Source organism: Colius striatus, chromosome 13, assembly GCF_028858725.1.
Source record: "Colius striatus isolate bColStr4 chromosome 13, bColStr4.1.hap1, whole genome shotgun sequence".
Lineage (NCBI taxonomy): Eukaryota > Metazoa > Chordata > Aves > Coliiformes > Coliidae > Colius > Colius striatus.
This window is the reverse complement of record NC_084771.1, coordinates 13,746,784-13,770,863: the sequence shown is the minus strand read 5'-3', so window position 1 is coordinate 13,770,863 and position 24,080 is coordinate 13,746,784. Positions and strand designations below refer to the sequence as shown.

General features: G+C 44.7%; 1 protein-coding gene across 1 annotated transcript; it reads left to right on the top strand.

The window, feature by feature from the left end:
- Positions 1–7,002: 7,002 nt before the first annotated feature.
- On the top strand, positions 7,003–20,867 carry MOSPD1 (motile sperm domain containing 1). The gene is made up of 6 exons (XM_062006802.1): positions 7,003–7,097; positions 13,019–13,275; positions 13,459–13,534; positions 16,315–16,541; positions 17,939–18,100; positions 20,323–20,867. Exons 2-6 carry the CDS (start codon positions 13,122–13,124, stop codon positions 20,352–20,354), a joined length of 651 nt encoding a protein of 216 aa, XP_061862786.1. The 5' UTR covers positions 7,003–7,097; positions 13,019–13,121; the 3' UTR covers positions 20,355–20,867.
- Positions 20,868–24,080: the final 3,213 nt, after the last annotated feature.

Here is a 24,080-nt window from a genome sequence, read left to right as displayed (position 1 = left end):
TGAGAGTCGGTCATCACACCAAAAAAAAGGAAATGAATTTAAAAGAGACGTTGTTTGTATTTCACAGTAAATGTCGACCTGCACCAGAACAAGCAGCGCTGTGAAATGAGACTCACAAGTGTGCCAGTACAAGCTTGCACTTGCAGCAGTCACAGATGATTGATATGATGACTGATACTATAATTTAGCTTTTTATGCAGTTTAAATGAGCACTCGATTCTGTACCCTTTAATCACAAAGTGGCATTTCATCTCATGAGCAGTCAGCTGGAGTTCAATAAAAGAAAGACTGCCCAACAGGAATAGGCAAAGTAGGCTGAGGCCTCCAAAAAACCCAGATCAAAAAACATTATTTGAAAAATGAAATATTAATATGGGCAAGGCTTCCAACTCAATGTTTCCTTTGGTATTTGCTCAAGTGAATGTTATACCTCTAGTGGCAGTAGAAGTGAATTACTTAGCATAATGACTATGGAAAATTCAGCCTACACTTAAGTAGTTTCTACATCTTGGATATAGGTATATACACACCAAAACGTGTGTCATTTTTGAGGAATGAAATCTTAAATCCCCCTGTCAGTAATTCACGCTGCTCAGAAACCGAAAGTTGGGCAAGAGACACGAGAAGGCCTTTCCAAGTTAAATACTGTCATTTGTCCAAATAAAATGACAGAATGCAGGCTCACACCCAGCGTTCGGATGCACTCGTGGCTTCTGATGAAGGTACCAGACATGTCCACTACTTCCCCTCAAAGGAAAGCTTGTCATGGAAATGCTAATGAACAGCCCGTCCCTGCCAGCGCACGGGAAGGCAACTGCACACGGAAGAGATGCGTGGCTCTGGAGAGGGAGGCACACAGCAGGACTGGTTTAGACTGGGAGTCTCTCTATGGACATGTATCTCCTCCCAAATCCAGGTGTGTTGACAGCAGAGTCCTCCCCCAGTCTGCCCAGAGGCTGCTGAGCATTGCCCTGCCATAGGTTACCACCCTCTGATCTGGATATACTTGTTTGAACACTCCCTAACCTATTTTGGTGAAAATCAGCTGGGCCAGCAAACTCTTCTTGCTTAAAATGTTCAGCCATGCTTCCACAGACACTTTTTCTTCCCTGCAAAGCAAGCTCCAACTACTTCTAGTCCCCTAAACTTCAGTGATGCTTTGGCTCTGTGTCCCCCACCCCATGGTGTGTGGACTATTTTGTCTGGTTTTATACATCGAAGTTGTTGTCTTGGGTTTTTTTCAAATTGTCTTCCCCACCACACCCCTGACTAACTAAAGGTTAATCTGGGCCAATGCAGCAGAAGAGGTGGCTGTGATGGCGTTGGAAACAATGTCTAGGAGGTCCCTACTTCAAATCTATCTCTAGGAAAACATGGTCTGATACTCCCTAATCCCCCTTTGAATCTGGTCTCTGGTAAACTATATGACTCGAGTTGTTTTACAGTCATCTCATCAATGATCTCAGTCTCGTTAGTGTTACACTCTCTAGACCCACCGAACTCCACAATCAAAGGATTTTTTGTCTTGGGCCTTCATATAAGTAATTCAGGATGTGGCTGCTGCTTAGTTGAACCCTTCTGTACACAGTTCAGGATATGGCCAAGGAAGGTTGCTTCTAATGTCTTGAATAAAATGAGTCACCCAAATACCAGATGGAGAAATAAACTCCAGCTGCTGTGTGTGCAGATTAGGCACAGGTGGGATCTGTGCTGGTGGTGTCCTCTCCAAGTCAGCATATGTAGATTATCCCCACTGTAAACATGGCAGTTGGTGGTGGCAACAAAGCCTGAATCCAGAAGCTTTTTGAATTTCCAGGTCAGTGATAACTCTGTCCCACCCACCTCCCAGATCTCTCCTTTCGGCAGCGTGTTTGCAACATACCAAAGGCCACACCAACTAAGCGTGAGACCATCTGCTTGGCAGCAACAACAGCTTCTCATTCACAACTTCTTTTTAAATCCCTTGTCCTTGTCCTGCTGACCATACCAAGGAATGAGTTCAGCAGGAAGGACGGGTGGTTTCCAGAGGAATTCCCAGCAGAACTCCATGAGGGAGCCTAGAGCGCACCTCATCACCATGCTCGAGAAGCAGAGCCCTTTGGAGAGGGGCCAGGATCAGAGAGGGACAAGTGGTACTTGTGGTCAGCTTTTAAAGATGAATCTAAATAGCAAGGTAGGCATTTGCTAACGTGATAGTGAGTGTCAGCGAGGTTGCCCTATCTCCCCTCTGTACAGCAGCACAAGGACTTAATCAGTTGCAGACATAGAACGCTTGAGCGGTTGGAGGTGCAAAATGGATTGTATCCAGTGAAGCTTCTAATAAGATTTTGATAACAATGACTTTTATATTAATCTCTAAAGAGTTTGCTTTTGTAACATTTAACTGATAAGCATATAATCTAGTTTTAATTTAATCTCTGCAGGTGTTTCCCAATGGTAAATGTTACATTTTTATTGCTTCCTTAGGCAGTAATAATAGGGGAAATGTCTGTGAGGCTCCTACCGTCCATTTGTATGCAGATAGCATCGTATTTTATATTAGCTGTAAATCTGACAGGATAGCCTCTTACTTTTGAGATGACATTATAAATATGTGTCAACGCTGAGGTAAACATCTTTGGAAAGGAAAATGAAATAGAGATGTTATTAGAGGTCTAATGAAACAACCGTAACTGCTTATTTATAAGAGATGTATGCGCACATCCTTGAAAGAAGGAGAGCCCATGCTGGGCTTGCAGCTTTCTGATGAGCAGGACAATGGAGATTCTCAGCAGGCTCCCACAGACAATGCAGAAATAGATCCTACACTTCATAAAGATGATGACTGTCTATAAAACTCTAAATGTTTGCTCTCTCTAAGGTTTCTAAATGATTATAAATACCGTGGTGTCTGAGACTCAATTATGGCTTCTTTCACACAGCTTCATGGAGCAAGACATCTGTCAGGAGCTCCCACGTGAAGAACGGTAAGACACCAAGCACAAGGAAGTGAACCCTGGCACTTGTCTGAAGTGTAATGCGAGTACACTTTGGGCAACATTCACTCAGAGCAAGACTTGAGAGGGATTTAATAATTGCTTAGATCTTACACTGCCCTCGTTCTCAAGAGCAAGCATGCACAAAACCTGCCCTCGTTTACATTTAGTATTTTAAAGACAGCTACTCTTTAGGCTGCATTTTCACCAAGTCATTTTACCTGTTGTGCAGCCAATACAGCTCTCTGGCCTGCTGTGCCCACCCATGTCCACAGCACAACTCAGGGACCCACCGGCAGAGAGCTGAGCTAAAGGACTTGTAAAGTTGAACTGGCTTGCCTCCAGGCAGTGTGGAGCACGGGCAGAGGGAGCTCCCAGTTGTCTTTACTCTCCTGTATAGACATGTCCTGAAAGGGATTACATTTTAACAGAGGTCTAGATATTTCCTCAACGGTGCTTAGATATGTGGCTCCCAAGGTCCACATTATTAGTCATAAAAACAAACAGTGTAACCTCTGGCACACAAACCCTGTGCTAGTACGTTTAGGTCCCTGGTGACACAAAATGGGAATACAGCATGCTGCCTCTCAGGGGGGTGAAAATGGAAAAGCTGCCACATAGGCGAGTCAAACCCCCCTTTTACTGGTGAATTAAAGTTACAAGAACAGCTTGGACAGTTTAGGTTGAGCAATTCTTGCTTCTGTTATAAGTCAGAACATGTATGCTGCTGTAAGGTGCTACTCTGAATGCAGCACTTTGTTTCTTTTAATAGTCCTCTAAAATGAAAACTGAAGATCTTTTATGAAGATTTGTCATAAATTGGCATTAATTAGAAAGAAAACCCAAATCATTTTTCCAGAGAAAGACAAGACAAAAGCAACACTACGTGGGCGTGAATGGAAATGCAGACACGTCACTCCACTTCCTGAGTTACTTCAAAGTCAAAGAGGATCTGCCATGTTGTGCCACGGAGGAGGCAACTGTCAAGAACAACAAAGCATCACATGAAGCATATTCACAATTAAGAATTAAACACGTTAAGAGCTATAGGTGAGACTCAGATATATAAAATGTTCAGTTCTCTCCTCTCTGCACGCTGGTTCTGTTCCTATCAGACTTTGTAAAAAGTCCAATTTCTTTAGTGTGACTGCTTCAGGCTGAGGATTTGTTAGTGTGGGCCCCCACTCAAAGTGTTTGCAGTCAGCCTCTCCAACTGCACTGCTGTAACCTATGTGCCCATGTCACAGGCACGCAGGCTGTCAGTGAACTGGGGCCCCAGTGCCATACCCTCTGTATCTACATGCTGCATGTGTCCTGATGCCATAGCAGATAAAGTACAATTCTTCTGCAAAACCAGTGTGAAAATCCCAGGAACCAGGTGTAACTGCTGTGTTTCTCACAACTTCAGAAAATCTTCTTCAAGTAAACAACTTGAGAATCTCCCATAGAAAGTATTTAAACAGATGGATAATCGCCACAGCAACCAAAGCCAGGCCAGAGTCACTCAGGAGCAACCCCAGTCTTGGGTTTCGAGCAGGTAATATTTTATGTAACTGAAGACCAGCAGTGGTTTCAAAGGTAGGTAACGAATCACAGGCTCAAACATTAGCTATAGGAACCACACTTTTTTGTACCTCAGATGACACTCAACGTGACCTGACAAGCCTGTTGCAGATTCTCTGCCACATCTTACGTCTCTGCTCCTTCCCACCTGTATTTCTGACTTCTTCATCCATCTTTTCCCCTCTCATCATAACAAGGGCTGCAACCTCAATCTGCCTCTGATCCCAGAAATAATTCATTATTCAGGTAAAATAAAGTAGCTCAAGAAGGAGAAAGCAAAAGAAACAATAATCTAAAGGGGATAATTTATTATCTGGGACCATTCCAGATACTGCCAGACGACAGTAGTCTCCATCTCTAACGGGCAGATGAGCAGTCTACCCCCAGCACATGGCACATGGGCACACTTGTGTGCATCCTCTCAATCATTTTTCCATCCACCTAAAGCACTGAGCCTTGCTGGCAAGGCAGCGAGCAGGAGACTATGCCAAAGCCAGGCTTTGTGCGCACCCCAAACCAAAAAGCTTGGCACCAGGGAGTTTATCAAGTAGCTGTAATATTTTTGCTGTGACAGTGATGGCACATGTGGATCTTTAATAATGTCTGGGCCAGGGCACCAAGATCTCTCTCAAGGGCACACTGTTGCACAGTTGTGTGGGGCTGGTGCTGAAGCACCGGGCGCCAGCAATGAGGACAGAGGAACACTGACTCCTACTCCTGTGCATACAGCAGTTTTTGTATCCAATAGGAGTTAACACAGGGGTTCTAAACTGACACAATAACCCAGACACAAGCTGCAGCGAGCGATGGGTGGAAGAGGAAGATGATTTCTGATTTTCAAAACGCGGCCAGTGGATGCAAACATCATTAAATGTGTGACAGAAAAAACAAAGTGGGAAACACACAGGAAGACCTAAAAACTGCTCTTGGAGATTCAGAACTGTCTTTGTAAATTACTTGGATGAGCTGAAAAATATCAACTCAGATACTGAATGCGCTTCTAAGTCTAGCATTTTAAGTTATGGGGGTTTTCTAATGTGATTGTTCTGTTTGTCCTTAATTTGAACGTCTATAAAGCATGTTTCTGTCTGCTGCTTCTCCTGAAACAGGTTTCCAAAATCAGAAACACCCTGCATGTGATTCATACTCGGTAAAAACATAACAATGTTCTGAACGTATCCTGAAGGCTGATAGTCTGTTTAGAAACAAGAATTCCAGTTTACTTTTTGAACACAAGTGTGACATTTTACCATTTTTCACTGCACTTTCAGAAACTCTGTCTCAGTTCTAATTTCTCTACATAAGAATTTAACACCAGGTAACATACATCTGTAAGGCTGAAACTGTTAATGAAGCTATGAGACCTGCAGAAGGTCATACTTGGACAGAGATGAGTGCTAATACATCTTGGCTTCAATTTAACATCTTCCATAGTTTTAAATACACAGAGTATGTTACACCCCATCCTGGATTGTTTCGTGGTGTTATTGTCAACTGCTACTGGCAGCTGTTTATTTCGCCACAGAAGTGGGTTCAGTCTGGCAATGGGTAAAAGGTTTTGCAATCCTGCTGACTGGACAGCTTAATGTAAATCTTCATTATTCACCTGACTTGCAATAAAAACATTTCGCTGCATGAATCAAGTTGGGGATGACCTTAGGTGGTGATTATGCAGCTGCTTTTTTTTTTCACTATCACACAGGGCTTAGAAGCCGAAATCGGGATCAAAACTAAACCAAGAGGATACTGGATATGAGTAAAATGAGCTAAAGTCCACAAATAGTTTAATTTAATAGAAGCACACTAATAAGAGGAATGTAGAACAGAGGTAACAGCAAGGGGAACGGTGTAGAGGCAAGACAGCCGTGTAAGCTGCGCTGCCGTGTGCCCGGCGGCGGCGACTCGCCACCGGGTTTATTCGTCCCGAGAGCCGCCGTCCCTGTCCCCGGCGGTCCGGCCGGCCCCGGCGCGGCCGCTGCTCCAAGAGCCGCCTCTGGAGCGAACCCGAAGCCGCGCTGGGCACCCGGCTGCCGGGAAATACCGCAGCGCCAAGGTCAAGGGCGAGGAGCGCCATGCGAGGGGGCAGCAGCCCTCTCGGGAGGGGATGGGGCCCCCGAAGCCGTTAGGTGAGGTGAATGACTCTTAAAGAAACAGCTTCCCGTGGCCTCCCGTGGGGAGATGCTCCCGCAGCCCCCGCGGCGCCGGGCCTGGCCTCGCCGTGCTGCCGCGGCGCTCCGAGCGCCCTCCCCGCGGCGCCGGGACTCCCGCGCTGGGCTGCCCGGCGCCGCGCCGCCGCCTGGGGAAGGCGCCCGGACACCTCTCCGCAGCGAGCGGGGCCGCGGCGGCAGCCCGGAGCGCGGAGCCCTAGCCCCGAGCGGCCCCGACATGGCGGCGGCAGGGGGCGGGAGGGGCGGCGCCCGTGACGGCCGGCGGGAGGGCGGGAGGCCGCCGCGCTCCCGGCAGCCATAGCGACGACGCTACCTGCAGTGCCGGGAGCAGGCGGGGGGGGGGCGGACAAAGGGGGCGCCGCGCGAGCCCGCACCCAGCGGCCCCGGAGGGGTGAGTCCGGGGCGGGGGGCGCCGCGGGACGGGACGGGACGGGGCGCGGGGCTGGAGCGACGCCCCCCTCGGCCGCCGCCCCCGCGCCGGGCAGCGAGCGGCCCTGACAGGCCGGGGCCGCCTGTCGCCCGCAGCGGGCAGCGCGGGGCCGGCCGTGTCCCGGCGCGGCGCCCCGCGGCCCCTGCCCGGCTCGGGGCGCTGGGCGGCAGCGGGGCGGCGGCAGCGCTGTCGGGCCCCGGCGCCGCCCGGCCGGCCCGGCCCCGCTCCCCCGCCGCGCTCCTCGGGCAGCGGGGGCCGGGCGGGCGCTGGCCGGGGCTTGGGTTTGCCCGGGGCTGTCGCCGGGGAGGCCGGGCGGGACGATGCCGCTGCGAAGGTGCTGCCTGCGTTATCGCCACGGGCAGGGCGCGGGCCGTGGCGAGAGGCCGTTAGGGTGCAGATGCCTGAGCCTTTATCTCTGACGCTCGTTGGTGGAGAACAAAGAGGGTCAATTAAGCGTGTGTGGTTATTGCTGTTTCTCCGTCTTCGGTGGGTGCGCTCTAAGTGTCAAACCGGTGTGCCTGGCCGCGCTCTGCGCACGGACTGTTTCCCGCAGTTAATCTGTGGCATCTTGGCATTTGAGCCGAGTATGTGAACCTCGGCTCCGACGGGGAAAAAATGGCCACGTAGCTCTGCTCAGCACAAAACACGTTTAAAAAGCAGTCAGTTTAGTGCATTAAACACAACCTGAAAGTGAGACAGTAGAGACCTAAGCAGATGTGCCCTTGAAAGCCTTCCATAGGATTCTTCTGAGCCGTATAGTAGAATGGATCAGAAGCAAGACACAGCTGTTAGCACATTTTCCCCTGCTTTTCCACGTCTGAGTTGCATTTGAGTAACTGGGGGGTTTTTGTTACTGTCACCTTCTCAGCATTTGAAAAAATAAAGGAAAACAATATGGTTGTAATAAACTTTGCTGTCCAGTTTATGCAGTTGTAGTCATTCATGCAAATAGGTAATGCTCTGGGATTATTGCATTTTACAGCATCCTGGAGACAGTTACTAATTACATTTCTCATCACCCTGTAAAGAGCTAAACAGTAGCATATTTTGTGCCAGGCTTTGCAAAGTGTCAGAGCAGTTCTGCCAGTTTAAATGTGGCTGTCCACCTTCTTAAATAGTTTTCAGAACACGTGCCTTCGTAGATGAGCAAACTGAGGTGAGGTTAACCAACTTGCTCAAGGTCATGGAGTGTCAGGGACAGAGTTAGCAATAATGGAATCCAGCCATCCTGGCTGCTGGGCCTGTGCTCTTAATCTTTGGATGACTCTCCCAAATAATTGCAGGTAGTTTAAACATTGGTTTGCGTAAATGCACGTTAAGGCCTTCAAAAACTTTTGGAGAAACAAAATCTTAATAGATCTGCTTCAGACTGTGTGCCATTTAGTTACAGCTTCAAGTCATTGCTCAGCTTGACAGAGGGGGGGATTTTGAAGACTTTGTGGCTTATTTTCTAAATATGCACTTGAAAGGCATCATTTTTATGTAGTACATAGTGTAGAAAGGCCTCGTGTAGATTTAGAGGGTAGATCAGAAGAGATAACAGAAATAAATTACACTGTAATTAGGCAATTTTCAAAGGGAGGATGTGGGACTATGCCCATGAAGAGATCCTCCGCTGCATGACAGGTTTACCAGTGGCATTCTGTAGTTATCTGCAGTTGTTAGGAAAAAACCCAACCAACAAATGCACTTGGAATTCATGGTGATGAGGCTGTTGGAAGTTAAAATGGGAACAAAAAACTTCCTCACTCCATTTATTTTTCCAGCAGATAGTTGTTAAGTAAAACCAAATCACGATCGGTGCTATTGCTGAGCCTAGAGAGGAGTTACATTTCACTCGGTGTTTTTCTCCGTCAAGTTGAACTTATGAAGAAAGAGATTTCAGAGGAAACGCTGGCAGATCTGTGCTATTGTGACACCGGCAGTATATATTTAGTAACTTCAGGGAGGAAAGATCCTTATTGTGCTAAAAAAAATACCAGTGGCAATTGTTTATTTGGACTTCAAAGTGCGTTGGGAAGCAAGCTGGCACTGTTCAGGTGTTCTGCGCTGGCCTGTGTCCTGTAATGAGCACTACATTTGACAGATTCCTGCACTGGTGAGGAGCTTTGTTGGCAGCAGGAGTGAGGAGGAGAAGCCCATCTGTGTGGTGTAGGTCACCCAGCTGAGACCACAGGGCTCTGTTTCGTACAGGTTGGTTTGTGCTTACTTTGCTCTGCAAGTAATCATGGTGACTGGCGACTGCAATATTTAGTCATCGGGGTTAGACTCTGCTTTAGAGTTTATCCATGCGGTGTAGCTCTGGTGGTACAGACTGTCTGTAAAAGCATTTCTTGTTGATGAAGGAATTCTGGTTTTGGTACTCCACCCTCAAATCTCCCCACTGTACACATAGTGTATTAAGACAGTCTTTGGGAAAAGGGCTTTTACTGATGTCACTGGCTGAGATATCCCAGCAAGGGGACTTCTAAAACGGTTGTCTCAAAAAGGCTGATGGTTGCTTGCTTAGAAAGCCAGAAAAGTATATCTTGAATGATGCTTCTGTGTCAGCAAACGTGTCTACTGTAGGCCTGGGTTTGCCAGATTTCCCTTTTGCCAGTTTGAGCGGTACCTTCTTATCCAGCCAAGTTAAATAAGGAAGCAATAACGGGATGTACTTTTTCAAGATCTGTGGCTTTCCGCCTGCAAGTTGTGGAGCCCTGGGAGGGTTGCATTCTGTGTTTTCAGCGGATGCGTAAGAAAAAAGGAGCCTGGTAATAGGCTGCGTGATCCAAACCTCTACTGATGTTGGGATCTGTGGGGTTTTGGATACCTAAACAGTTGCCACTGGCTGAGCTGAAGAAACTGGAGTTGTGGTGTGGTGCCAGGAATCAGAGTGAAACATATGCAGTGTTTAAATATAACCCTAAAGTATCAAAATAATATCTATTATTATAAATATCTTAAAAATGATAAATATAATAATTAAAAAATATCTAGCAGTATTTGGTATTGGCTGTAGGGTAGTTTCCCAGAATCACACAATGGTAGGGGTCAGAAGGAACCTCTAAATATCATCCAGTCCAATCCCCTGCTCAAGCAGGTCTGCCTAGATCAGGTCACACAGGAACGCGACCAGTCGGGTTTGAAAACCTCCAGAGAGGGAGACTCCACACCCTTCCTGGGCAGCCTGTGCCAGGGCTCCCTCACCTCAGCAGTAAAGAAGTTTTTTCTTATGTTTAACTGGAACATTTTGTATTCCAGCTTATGTCCATTACCCCTTGTCCTGTCACTGGACACTCAGAAAAAAGTGTCACCCATCCTCCTGATATACACCTTTTAAATACTTGTAAGTATTAATGAGATCCCCCCTTAGTCTTCTCTTCTAAAGGCTGAACAGTCCCAGGCTCTGCAGCCTTTCCTGGTAAAGATGTTCCAGTCCCCCGATCATCTTGGTGGCCCTGCACTGGCCTCTCTCTAGCATTCCCTGTTCCCGTTGAGCTGGGGAGCCCAGAACTGGACACAGGACTCCAGATGAGGCCTCACCAGGTGAGAGGAGAGAGGGAGGAGAACCTTGCTTGACCTGATGCCCACATTCTCCTTGATGCATCCCAGGATGCCATTGGGTAGTTTAAAACATTGATTAGGAAAAAGAACCCCTTCTGCTAATTTAAAAGCTTGTCTGTGTTTCTGTTACACATAATGTCTGCAGTACAGATAGGTATGAGAACCAAAGATTCTCACATACACTTCCTGCAGGCTGCATCCAAAGATTCTCATGTACAGGCTGCATCCAGCTACCTTTTGTAAAACAAAAAACTTAAAAAAAATATAAAGTTTAATCTGAGAAGTTTCAAAATTAGTTATTTTGTGTTCCTACAAGCTGGCAGGCTTTCCACATGAGCTCTTGGTATAGTCTTAATAATGATTACACTTTTGCTACACAAAGTGATTCCAAAGTCTGGTAATCCTTCTAAAGCAAAAGGGATCCACCAACATTCTAAGCAGCACTAGGAACCCCAATTGCCACTTAGAGCTATTTCTTTTTCTAGACTCTTCTTAATAAGGCAGCAGAACATCAACTTGGAACGCTATCATTGGGGATTTGCTTTCAGAATATTATTAGTAGCATTTCAGTGAAGTGGAAACAAACCTGTGCTCTGCAAAGAAACTGGATCTTGGGGAAAGACATTCCAGTAAGAGCCATGAGTCTAAATTCTACAGGGATGATTTGCTGCTTTAAAACATAAATACATGTAAAAGCTTAGTTTGTGAATAAGAATCAGAACCTGTAAGTCTGAAGGTATGACAGATACACTCTAGTAAACACCTAAACTTGTGTCATGTTTCAAGTATGAAACATGTGGCTGGTGCTTGGAAATGTGAACATCATGATGTTTAGGATGCAAAAATAAGCATTTGGGGTTGGTTGTTCATAATGTTAGGGCAAAGTTCAGAAACTAAATTCTTAAGGTGCGGCCAAATCAGTTTATTAGACTGGAGAGCAGCTGAAATAGACCTTGTTCTTATAAAGCTGCATTGGAAGTGGAAAGGACAGCTAATGGGTCAGTAGGAACTCCTTGTTCTTTCAGTATTTTCTACTCTGGAATAAAATTAAGCCTCAAAGGACACCTTTGGTTTGATAATTAACCTGTAAGGAGGTGCAGTAAAATATGACGTTCTTGGGGGTAAAGATGTATGTAGCTGTTTCACTTTGTCTGCAGTGTGTCAAGTCAGTGGTATGTGTGCTGAGGAGGCTGGCTTTCGTTTGGTTTTATGGATTACATTTGGGATTGTTGGTTGGTTGGGTCATGGGTTCTGGTTTTAGTTCTGGAACGTCACTCAAAATAAAGCAGAATGGGGGGTGGCAGAGGAGGGAGAGGTACGGCGGTTTCACTTTGGTTGGAGACAGTGGTGCAAGAAAACATGTCTGATTTTTTAATGAGAGAGTAAATCTAGTTGCTTTTATTCACCCCAGTTATTTTTCTGATGTGTTGCCTGTAACTACCATGCAATTGTAACAAGAGTCTGGAGAAGGTATGAAGATGTTCCCCATTCTTTGGTTCTGAATGTGATGGGTTTGGCATTCCTCCTGCTTGTGTGAGCAGACACCTAAGGCATTACCCCTCATCCAGGAAGGTCACCACTGCAGAGCTTCCTGCCCAAATGGTGACTCCTGCTGTCTTGGTGTTTCCTCATTTCTGCTCTGGTTTCTCTCAAGTGTTAGTGTCCCCAGGAAAGAATGGGATATCTTCTTCTTCTTGTTTGGTTTGTGTTGCAAAGACACAGCATGAACAACCCAGACATGCACTGGGACCCCAAAATACTGCCATGATGCACAGGAGAAATGGTTTATTTCAGAGCAGTTTGTTCAATAGGTGGAATCCCAATGCAAATATGTTTTTCTATTTTAGTATTTTTTTAAGGAACTTAAGTAAAAGGTAGATTCATAACCAGGAAGAGAAGACTGAGAGGGGACCTCATCAAAAGTTATAAATCCCTAAAGGATGGGTGTCGAAAGGATGGGGCCAGTCTTTTTTCTGTGGTGACCAGTGACAGGACAAGGGGTAATGGGCACAAGCTGGAACACAACAAGTTCCACTTGACCATGAAGAGAAACTTCTTTGCTGTTCAGGTGAGGGAGCCCTGGCACAGGCTGCCCAGGGAAGGTGTGGCGGCTCCTTCTCTGGAGGTTTCCAAACCCACCTGGACACGTTTCTGTGCCCCCCCATCAAGGGGAATCTGCTTTAGCAGGGAGTTAGGGCTGGATGAGTTCTAGAGGACCCTTCCAATCCCCACCATTCTGTGATTCTGTTCTATGTTTTCACACCTTTGTTGATTGCTTCAGTTTTGTACAGACTTTTGGAAATAATCTCCTTGCCTTTTCTCTTCTTTTCCTTTAGAATTGCCAAAATGCTTTGGAATTCTTAAACGATTCAAAAACTGAAGTCTCTGAGGATACAAAATCATAAGAATACAAGAAGCAGCAAGGAGGATTCAGTGCCAATGCAGCAACAAAGAAGACAGCCAGAGTTAGTGGAAGGAAATCTTCCTGTTTTTGTTTTTCCTACAGAACTTATATTTTATGCAGATGACCAGTCGACACACAAGCAGGTGTTGACTCTATATAACCCCTATGAGTTTGCCTTAAAATTCAAAGGTGGGTTTCTTAGGTTAAGTTCTATTTAAGGGTTAATTGCTGATCTTGAACAGTCCAATTATAGTTCATGTAACAAATTATATTTGTGACAAAAGCCAGCTATGTCTTCACGTGTGTCTGTTGGTGAAGTTGGTGGGGTATCAGTTCATGATTTGTTACCACTACTGTCCTTTTTTGTTGCAGTTCTTTGTACAACTCCAAACAAATATGCGGTGGTTGATGCAACAGGTGCAGTGAAGCCTCAGTGCTGTGTTGATATGTAAGTAAAAGCTGTTTCTTTTCTAATGGATGACATGTGATTATCTTTCTTTTATTGACAGGCAGTAAATGACAGCATGTGTAGTATAAACTAAGTTGGGTAAAGATATAATATTTTCCTAATCTCCTGTATTCTTGTGGCCGCCTGGCCTTTGCTCTTCTTTCACTCTGGGGCAGAGGAATTATAATATTGGAGAGATTTCTTTCTTTAATTTTGTCTTTAGGCATAAATAACATGCTAGGAAATGCATCCTGTAGTGTAGTGGGTAAACCAGCAGAGAGAGTACTATGAGCCTCCTCTGAGTATGTTTTTGTTAGACATAACAAAGAAAGCAAGACCCTGAGGTGTGGGATTTCTGTGTGAGAAACATTTGTTTACAGATTGGCAAAATGAAAATGTGTGCAGCTCTACTGAGCACACCTCCTGGGGCATCTTTTAAGACAAGAACTTTTGCCTACCTTTCACCCTGGCCTGACTACCTCTCGTTCTCAGATCTCTGCCTCCTCTTCACTTCTTCCTCCTGTCAGGTCCCAGCCCAGCAACAGAGCAAAGAAAGAGTCTGGTTAAGTGACCACAACAATGTATAGAGTCTGTAGGCTGCTGTAGTTCCACAAGCATCTGAAGTAGGTGTATAAGCTAAGAGACCAATGTTTTTCATCTTCCACTTGCCACATAATTTCTATGCTGATGTACATATGCAGCTAAAGATACAAAGTACCTCAAAGAGCAGACTGAGCTTTCTCAATGGAAATTTGTATCCTTTGAAACTTCTGCTGTGGAATGATCAGTCTTTTGTCAGATAAATAACACTGTGCTTAGGGAATGGCTCTTTCCTGTAGGCTCTTTTCCTTAGGTGCAATTTGGAATACTCCAAGGACTCACCAAATAGAAAGGAAGTTTAAAACACAAAGCTAAAAAGTTTCAGTGAGCAGGGGCAACAAGCCTAAGAATGGTACAAAACAAGTCAGAACTTAGCAGTGTATCAGTGAGCTATTCCAGTCTGTAGCAGACATTTACATGAGCTTGATTACATTTGGGTAATCTTAAACAAATGTCTTTATTATATAAAGGCAAATAGGACTTATGCATGTTTCCTACAGGATTTTTTGTGCAGCAACTCCCCCATCCCATTCCAATGGTTGCTGTCTAAGGGCAGTGTTTACTGCTAGGATATGAGCAGTACTATGCAAGTATGGCCATTTGCCAGATAAACAGATATTCTACAGAGCTTCCAATTATGCAATGGTCTCTAAAAAGAAACAGGAGAATGTATCTGTTTATAAGGGTCTGCAGAAAATATCTCTTTACTTGTCAGCAGATGGATGTTCTCAAAGCACAGTGTTACGTAAAGATTCTGTTTAGACTGGTAGTTAGTACCATGGTCCTGAGAGTAGAAACACAAAAACCTGTTTCTTGCAGCATTTTAATGTGTATATTATCACAAAGACAGGCTTCTTTAAGCAATTTTAAGACTACTGTCCTGTACTGCTAAGGGCAGAATCTTTCTTTTCCTCTCAGGAGATGGCAACTTTCTTGAAGCCAAATCATTTACGTGGAGGTATTTTTTCAGATTAGCTATTGTTACCTTCAAAATTTAGAATAGCCTTTGGACACATCATTAAAATCCATCAGAACCCTCAGAGCTGATATGACTTCAAAACCTAAATGTTTCAGCTTTTTAGTGCTAGATACCTATTTTCATCATGAATCATAAATGCAGAGAGGAGGCAGTTGAGCAGAGTGCTGCTCAGAGCTGTGTTGCCTTTGATCAATGTTATTTTAGAACTCTGCCTTTTGTAGGTTCCACATACAATTTTTTCCTGTGGAATGTCATAAAACTAGAAGCAATGCAACAGCTATCACCCTGTCTTACCATCTTAGCCAATGTGTTCAAAAGAGTAGAGCAGTAGAGTATTGAAAACAGTAGAGCTGCTGGACAGTGAGAAGGTTTACTGAGGAAGTAACTGATTCTTTAGCTACAACCGGGAGGATGTGTCTGCCCTGCAGCCTGAGGTGTGATTGCAGCTTCTGTAGCTACACCTGGCAGAGCTCTTGGTAGAAAGTGAAGTATCTGCAGCATCATGCCTTTCAGTGCAGGCTACCAAACCTGCTCAAGGCAGCCAGATTGATTTACTCACTAAAGGCAGGTGAGAAGTGTTTATGTAACTGTCATTTTTACTGCAATGTTAAATGCTCATCATGGTGGGCCTCCAGTTTTGAAAATCCCTTTACATCTGGCTGACTTGTCCATAGAGGGAGGGAGTTTTGCTTCTGAGAAAGTGTAATTGTAAAGCTTTGAGCCTGGTTTCCTCAGAAAGCTAGACTTCAAAAAGCCATCACCTCTCCAAGCATTTGGCAGTCCTACTTTTCTCTTTCTTTCCCTGTCTGCTCCAGTCCCCCCACACCCTTCAAATGACTGGCCAGCAGTAAACAGCTTTGACAAAGGACATCTTTCAGGTAGTTGTTGTTTGGTGCAAATTGGCAGCTAGGCCTCAGATGGAGGCCAAGGTGTGCTTAAGATAAAGAATTAAGTGCTCTTCTTGGCTGGCCAGTTGGCTCATGTATATTTGGGAACCAGAGCAACATGAGGAGGGGAGAGACACATAGCAAGATCAAATCTGTAAGAACAGTGAGTGATGGAGGAGGTAATGGCCACCTGGACTATTGCAATGTATCTGGGGGTAGGGGGGAAGTGGGGAAATGCAGGGATGTTGGATGTAATGCCACAGGGGACATGCTCCTTACTAGTTCCTCTGTTTGCAAATGTTTTTTCTCTGCAGTGTGATTCGTCACCGAGATGTTCGGGCTTCTTACTATGGTGTGATAGATAAATTCCGACTGCAGGTTTCTGAGCAGAGCCAGAGGAAAGCATTAGGGAAAAAGGAAATTATTGCTACTCTGCTTCCATCTGCAAAGGAACAACAACAACAAAAGGAAGAGGAGGAAAAACGAATAAAAGAACACCTGTCTGAAAGTGTCTTTTTTGAGCAGACTTTGTGTCAACCAGGTAGCTGAAATCTTTTCCCCTTTCTGACTTTTAAATCAGTTGTGGATAGCTCAAGTGACTAGAAAGACTAGACTAAAATTTAAAAAGAATTCTTTTTACCCACCTGTAAGACTGCTGTCTTCATCACTGGGGGATGACAGTGCTCAGGAACCCAAACTATGGCTCTTCTGCTTATGTTGTCTTGATTAATCAAGACCTATTGCTGCCTCCATTTGCATGTCATACCTTGGAGAGTACATCGCACTTCCTCTGGTGCAGAACTTTTGTTACAACCAGTGGGAATTTATCTGCAAAAGGATGGTAGTACTTTTTTCCCTTGGGCTCTTTCAGAACATATGTTGTTCCAACCTTTAATCCTCCATTTCCTGATGAGCAGGAAATACTGCCAAAACATCTTCTGAAGCACTCCTTGTTCTGCACCTTCTCCTTTGTCTGCCTGACAAGGGCTGAACAGCCACTTGCTCCCCAAAAGCTCTGCATGTTTCATACCTGAGGAAGTGAAGCAAAACCTGGGCTGAACAGTTAATCTCAAGTGGTAGGAGGGGAGATAAAAATGTCACATTTATGGAATTACAATAGGACACACATTGCTGGTCACTGGAGATACAAAAACTTGATAAAACCACTGGGTGATTTTCAGTGAGTCTTAAGGCTCTGGTTAGAGGCATTCAACTAACAACAGGTGTTTTCACCACTTCCTCAGTGGGAGTGGGATCCAGCTGTGAAACTGTGGCACAGGAAAGAATCTGAAGGACAGTTCAGCTGTAGTTTGCATTTCCTTATTGTGGTGGTAGGGGACTATCAGGGTGAGCCACTCTCATGGGCTTCAAAGTAAGGCTCAAATATTACTAATTTATGACATGCAAACTGGTTCTGGCTGGTGCAGCCCTTGAATGCTCTGAAGGAAGAAGGGAAACACATCTGGTCCAAGAACCTCTCCTCTAGCCAAGTTTTTTTCTGGAGGTGGCTGCAGTTACCTGCCTGTGCAGCTCTTTTAGGTGGTTTTTTCCTAATTACTTACTAATCACTGAAGGGAAATATCAAGGAACAGAGGCAGGGTGCATGGTGAAACCTCGAGCATTGCTGAAACATCCAGCTGTCACCAGTGTGTATATATAGCTGCTGGGCTGGCAGGCTCTGTCCTCCTGAGGGGACGGGTTGGGGAAGTCATGTGAGAGCAAGTTCCAGCTTCAGAACACGGAGCAGCCTTCTCTGCAGCAAAAACACAGAACGATTAGAAGGGTGGGTTAGAGAGTTGTTTTCTACCCCTTCTCAACTCCAAAGGGAAAAAGAAATCTCAGGATTTTGCAGCTCTGATGTGCCACAAACACTTTAGCAGATGTTTTAACGTTTCTATTGGAGATGTTCCTCACACTTGGTACCATCTTGTTTTCCAGAAAACAGAACTGCCTCGTCGGGACCTAGTTTACTAACAGTCTTCCTAGGAATAGTGTGTATTGCAGCACTAATGCTACCTACATTGGGGGAAATGGAATCCCTGGTGCCTCTCTACCTCCATTTAAGTGTGAATCAAAAATTAGTAGCTGCTTATGTTTTAGGTAAGTAGTTTATATTTTGTAAATGGCTGCTTGCAAATCCCGTGATTTGGGAAACTTCTGTGTTTGCCAGTGGCTTCAGGAAACCTGATGGAGACAAAGCACCACCTTATGTTTTGTTTTGCATCTTCACTTATAGTTTCACTTACAGCCATAGTGATATCAAGGTAAAATAGCTATTGGAACTATTTTAGACCAGATTTTAGTTTATATTTGTTATATATAGGCCCCAACATGTTAATTTCACTTTCATTTTATGAAGGGCCAACTGTAGTGACTTGCCAGAAATGAAACTGAAAGGAATGTGCTGTTTCTTAGACTGAAATAGAGTTACACTGTGCAGAAACTAGACCTCTCCTGCTATTTTGCTCATCTGTCCACTCAGCTGAGTTGGTCTGAAAGGCTGCCTTTGCTCCCTGCTTGAGAAGCAGCTGAAATGTGTAGAAATAAGCTGTAAGTCTTTCCTAGGAGACCACCCCCAGTTCTTCCTGGTTTGTAACTTGTTCCTAAATTAGCAAGCATAGATGAGTTGCACATTTCATTTTTCTATAACTATTTCAGATTTGAAGAATAGTCACACTAAATTCTCCTGTCCCACTACCTGGAAGAAATGAAGCTTTAAATGAAACAGGCTAAGCAGTTTCAAACTGACAGCTAGAGGTGAGGTAGTGATAGGAAAAGATGCAAGTTCTGGGTAACGTGTAGATGCGGTTGAGTGACAGCCTCGCGCAGGTCAGTCTGCTGAAAGGGTCTGAGAACTTGCTGAGCCCATGGTGATGTATTTTCAGGTCAGGACCTTGCACTAATCCTTACTTTGTTTTCTTCTCTAGTTTTGGAAATTATCCCAGTTTCTGCTGGTGCAAACTATTTGACTTTACACTTTTGCAACAACCTGTTTCTAAATTCCCTTTGAAGTCCTTAGAGGTTTGGATTCCTTTGGTAGCAGCAGTTTTTGTGTTCATGCAAAGATTTTTCAGTGTGCAACTGCTGGATTGTGCAGCATTTAACTGCCAAGGGAGGTTTATACTGCACCAATGGGGCTGCACAGTATCTGAGAATTTGCTTTAGAGAGGTGAGTTAAACCCTTTAGTGCCTGCAGATCCTTTCCCCTTGTCCTGCAGCACCTTCCAGAAGCCTCTCTTATTACTCTGTGAAGCAAAGGCCTGCAGCAGTTGGGATGATCCTGATTGTCCAAGCTAAACCAAGCCTTAGGAAATAGCTGGACTGTAATTCCTCTTGTAATGGATGAATTGCTTTTGTGATGGAAGGCAGCCTCAGTGACTCTCTTCTGTCATGCTTCTGTCTTTCAAATCTTTGGAAGTTAAATCAGAATGCAGTTGCTGGATAGCAAACTAGTCTCAGACATGTCTTTATCTGTGGTGAGAGCTGTAGGCTTTAGCCAAGCTCGCTGCAGTGGAAGGCTGTTACATGAACATCATCTGAGCTTGCAAGAAAGTAAGATTGCCCAAGAACTGAGAAATCCCTATTTTGATGTTCTGTAGGGCTGGAATTGAAGGAGCCCTAATGTTTTCCCATCTGCCTCTATGCCTTGTGCAGTGTAACAGCTAAGAACTTGCACATTTGTGCTTTTTCCTGTATCAGCACATAATTGAACTTTTCAGTGTGCATTGAGGTTTATTAGCCCCACATTTCCTGCTTTCATCTGCTTCTAATTGTTTTTAACCTCTATCAGAACTGTTCTTTTTTTTCTCCCTCTTTAAAGGTCACAACAAAGAGTCTGTAGAAAGCTCCCTGTGCCAACAGACAAGGCAGCTTAACATCTTTGTCTAAAACTAGTCTTTGATCAGTTATTCTGCACAGAGCAAAAATGTCTTGGAGCCTTCAGCTAATCTGCCTTACTGCTGAATCAGCAATTGGCCTGCACTGCCCCTGGGAGAACTGGGGATTGTGTTACACATCAAAATCCCAACGTCCAGATTTGTCCAGTAGCGAGATCAAGATGTATTTGGAGGATTTATAGCTTCTTTGAGATGTAGTTAGGAGATACACTACACTTCAGGGTCATGTTTTTACATAGACTTTGATTAAAATTTGGAGCAATACATCTAATATTTAAATTTAAAGTGAATATAGAAGTTCATTCTGCATGTAGTTCTGCAGTTACCTTCTTTTAGGGCCTATGACAGCACCAACTGCCTTGTCATTCTTTACAGTGTTTTGTTCAGTGGAATGAAAGCATTTAGTTCTCAATTCTTGCCTTTCAGGTCTCATCACCATGGTTATTTTGAGAACATGAGCAGTGAGCTACTAGGATGTCAAACACCTTACTGTATATTCACATCATGAATGTGGACTGCCTTTTACTCCCATTTGGCTCATTAAGATGCTACCAAAACCGTTCAGTGATTTAAGATACCTTCAGAAGTGTAATATATTTTAACTATGTATAATAAATGAAAGACTCAAAGCACTTGTCAGTGCTTCTGTAACAGACAGCTATGAAATGTTCAGTGATACCTGTGAAAATAATTTGGAAAACTTTTATATCTCTGCCTACTGTAAAAAAAAATCCCTATTAAAGCAACATTTGTTCTTTTTAGTCTATGTTCACATCAGTGCGTGATCACTATAAAAGCAAAACTGTCTTCTGTAAAACATTTGTTCAGTTGGTTTGTGGTTGTACATGCTGAGGCTGGTGCATAACACCTCTGTATCCATCCCAGAAGGGTGGGAGTCGTGACTAATCAGTGAAGAAAATGACAAATTCCCTCAGTGAAACTGAAATAAACCATGCTTTTTAGGTGATGAAGTACTTCTCAAATTCCTTACTTCACTGTTACAAATGTATCATTGAGTGCTTCTTTCTTACCTGGGGAAAGAATTTCTGCAGCAGCCACTTTGTATCCCAACAAACCCAAGTTCTGGGAGCAGATCCCTGGTTTCTTAGGGCCTCCTGCGATGGGGAAGGAAGCAGCATTATCCAAGCTGACCTCACAATGCACACTAATAACAAAAATCAACACTTTTTCTTTCTTGAGACACCAAACTAAGTGTAGTAATAATGGCCCTCCTCTCCACCTTCCCCCACCAGCTGAGGTGGGGCATTTCTTTTGGATCAGAAGCTCCTGCAGAAATGCCAGTTTTCCATCAGAGGTGAACATTCACCTTGTTTCACAGGAGGAGTGTTGCCCAGCAGCTCACTTTGCATTGTGCTAAGTTTAAAAATATTTCTCCTGAAAGGCCACTGTTCCTGCATTTGATTCATACACAAAGCTCTGTGAGAAGTCTATATCATGTGTATATATAATCTGTGTAAAAAACCCCACATTTAAAAATTAAACCTTCTTTCCCTCTGCATGTTCCAAGTCACTTTTCAGCTTATGCATGGAAGTACAAAGAAACCATGCAGCTAACGGTGTTGCTTAAAGAAAGAGAGAAAGGTTGAAATCCAGTTGTTAATCACTGTACATTTTTCCTTATCTATAATACAAGTCTTTAAAAGGCAATAAAATGTTACTTTAGTTTTATTCTCAGAAGAAGTGGGATTGTGTCATCTGTCAGTGTCAGGTGATATGTCAAACCTTAATGTTGATTAAAACCCCCAGAAGTCCCCAGCTGGTTTGAGAGGGTGGCTGGAGCCATGCTGAGACACCATGCTGCTGCTTACACCAGGCACAGCCTCTCCCTGCCATGGCACAGCTGCACTTGGGGAGCCTCACGCTGCCTCTCCAGCACCTGCACTGTTCATTCTGATTCTCATCAGGTGCTTTAACCTGCTGCTGCTTCTGAAAGAAGGGGGACAGGTGTTAGGGAGATGAAACTGCCCCATGGTACGTGAGCCAAGTCTTAGATATTACAATGCATAATTTATTGTGCCCAAGGAGATTAAAAAAGCCCAAACAACCCCAAAGCCACCTTTTCCCCACCATATCCTGGAGTTCCAGTCATAAGCTAGGATCATATTTTGCCAGGCACTTGCAGAAGAGCAGAGAGAGAGAATCCCCCACGCAAGACCTTGGAGTCACCATACCCAAGTGTTGGCACCCGCAGGCACCTCAGGCCTGTGCACGTGAGATTTGGGGAGACAGAGCACGGGACAGCAGAGACCCAGTTTGTCTTCAAGGGCTTTCAAGAAAATGAATTGGTTTAGAAAAACACCTTGACCAAAGAAACCACTAACAAAAAGCAATCAGCTACACAGAAAAGACTAAAACATTGGACTGTTTCTCTTCCAGGGCACACGAGGAGCAACACGCACATAAACAATATTAAATGCATGGTGTAAGGCAGCAGATGCAGATCAGACTGGTGCTTGGGCAAAACAAGCCTGACAAACATGAATGTTGACTGCCTTCTACTTCAAGGAGACTGCAGTACACTGTATAATCACAGAGTTACTCCAATGTTGGAGAAACAAAGCCTGAGGACAGTTTGAGTTCAGCCCTGAGAGGGAGAACACATCAAATCATGTTACAGAATGGTCGCACAGGTGGACACCCAAGAATTATATGCACATATATATATATATGGGCATCTGAAAATATACATGCACACACCTCTAGTACTTAACGGGGCTATGGAGAACACTGAATGCCTTTGGAAATAAGACCAGGGACAGTGACTATGCCTCCTCTTAAAAACACCAGGAAAAACAGTTAAGTGTTCATGTCATTTCCTATTCCTGACTCTTAACACAAACAAACCAGTCACTTCCTTGAAATGGGAAAGTATTTTCGGCAGACACTGAGAGGCAGGCTTTAAGATCATTCAGCAGAAACATTCATCTTGTTTGTTTGTGCAGCACTTGCTATGGCACCGCGCTGGGCTGAGCCACGCTGGCAGGCGGGACGCAGCAGCACAGCCCAGGTTGCTTCCAGGAGCATCACTCCTGGTAGCTGTAGGCTTGGTACATGATCCCCTCCAGGTATTTGCACTTGTCTGGATCAGAAAATGCTCAGCCATCCCTGTTTTCTCTAAAGGAATGAACTGCAGGATGCTTAAAGCTACAAGATATCCAATATAAAGGTTTCAGAGCTGCAGGGACAGACAGAGCACTCGGATCATCATTTTCCTGGGGATGGCAGATGGAGCCTCTGGGACTGGGGAGTGGGTCACGCAACCTGGCATAGAGACCTGGAAACAAATCCAGTCCCTGCAGAGGGAAGGGCTGCGGCTGATGTTTCTCAACACATGCTCCAGGAAGATAAGCAGGCAGGTCAGATGGTAACAGTCGCTGCTCATGTTCAAACAGCTGAATAGAGGCATTTGCAGCATCTCCAAGAGAAGCTCATGCACAGAACTGTGCCTCCAAGAACAAAGCTGAGAAATCCTTCCTGGAATCAACCAGCTAAGAACTGTCAAAGCCAACTGCATGTTATTTCATTTTATGCTCACATGTAGGAAGTATCTGATAACCAACAAGCCTGAACTGGAAAAAGGCTGCCAAATAGATTTGGCAATAAATCTTTAGTCCTCCTTTGTCAATGTATATTTAAGACACCTGGCTTTCCTTGTAACAGTCTTCCTCTACTTGCCAAGTTCCACAACCGCTTTCCTTTGTCAGGAGTATGAATCTTGTACTTCAGACTTAGATGCATCTCACTGGTTGGGCAAGACTACAGAAGGGAACTTGCCTGAACCAGTAAAAGGAAGTTCTCAGGTGCCAAGTGATAACTGCTTTGTAGGGCCTATTGTGATCCAGGGCAACCTCAGAATTCAGGGACCAAGCTGTGCAGGAGGTATTAAAAAAACCCCACAAACCTTAAGTGACCCTCACTGCCAGGAGCAAGGTTGAGGTCTCAGGTCAGAGCAGCTTAGGTACTTCACCCTCGGACCTTGTACAAGACCCTCCTGGCCAAAAGAAGTAGTAATCAGGGAACAGAGGGCAATACAAAGCATGCAGGGCTGAGTAATCCTGATATTGATCCTCCTGTCCAGCTGCCTGCAGAGACAGGGGCTGAGTGGCTGTAGAAAACCAAGTTCTCGCCTATATTCCTGTGAAACACAAAACATGGCACTTGCC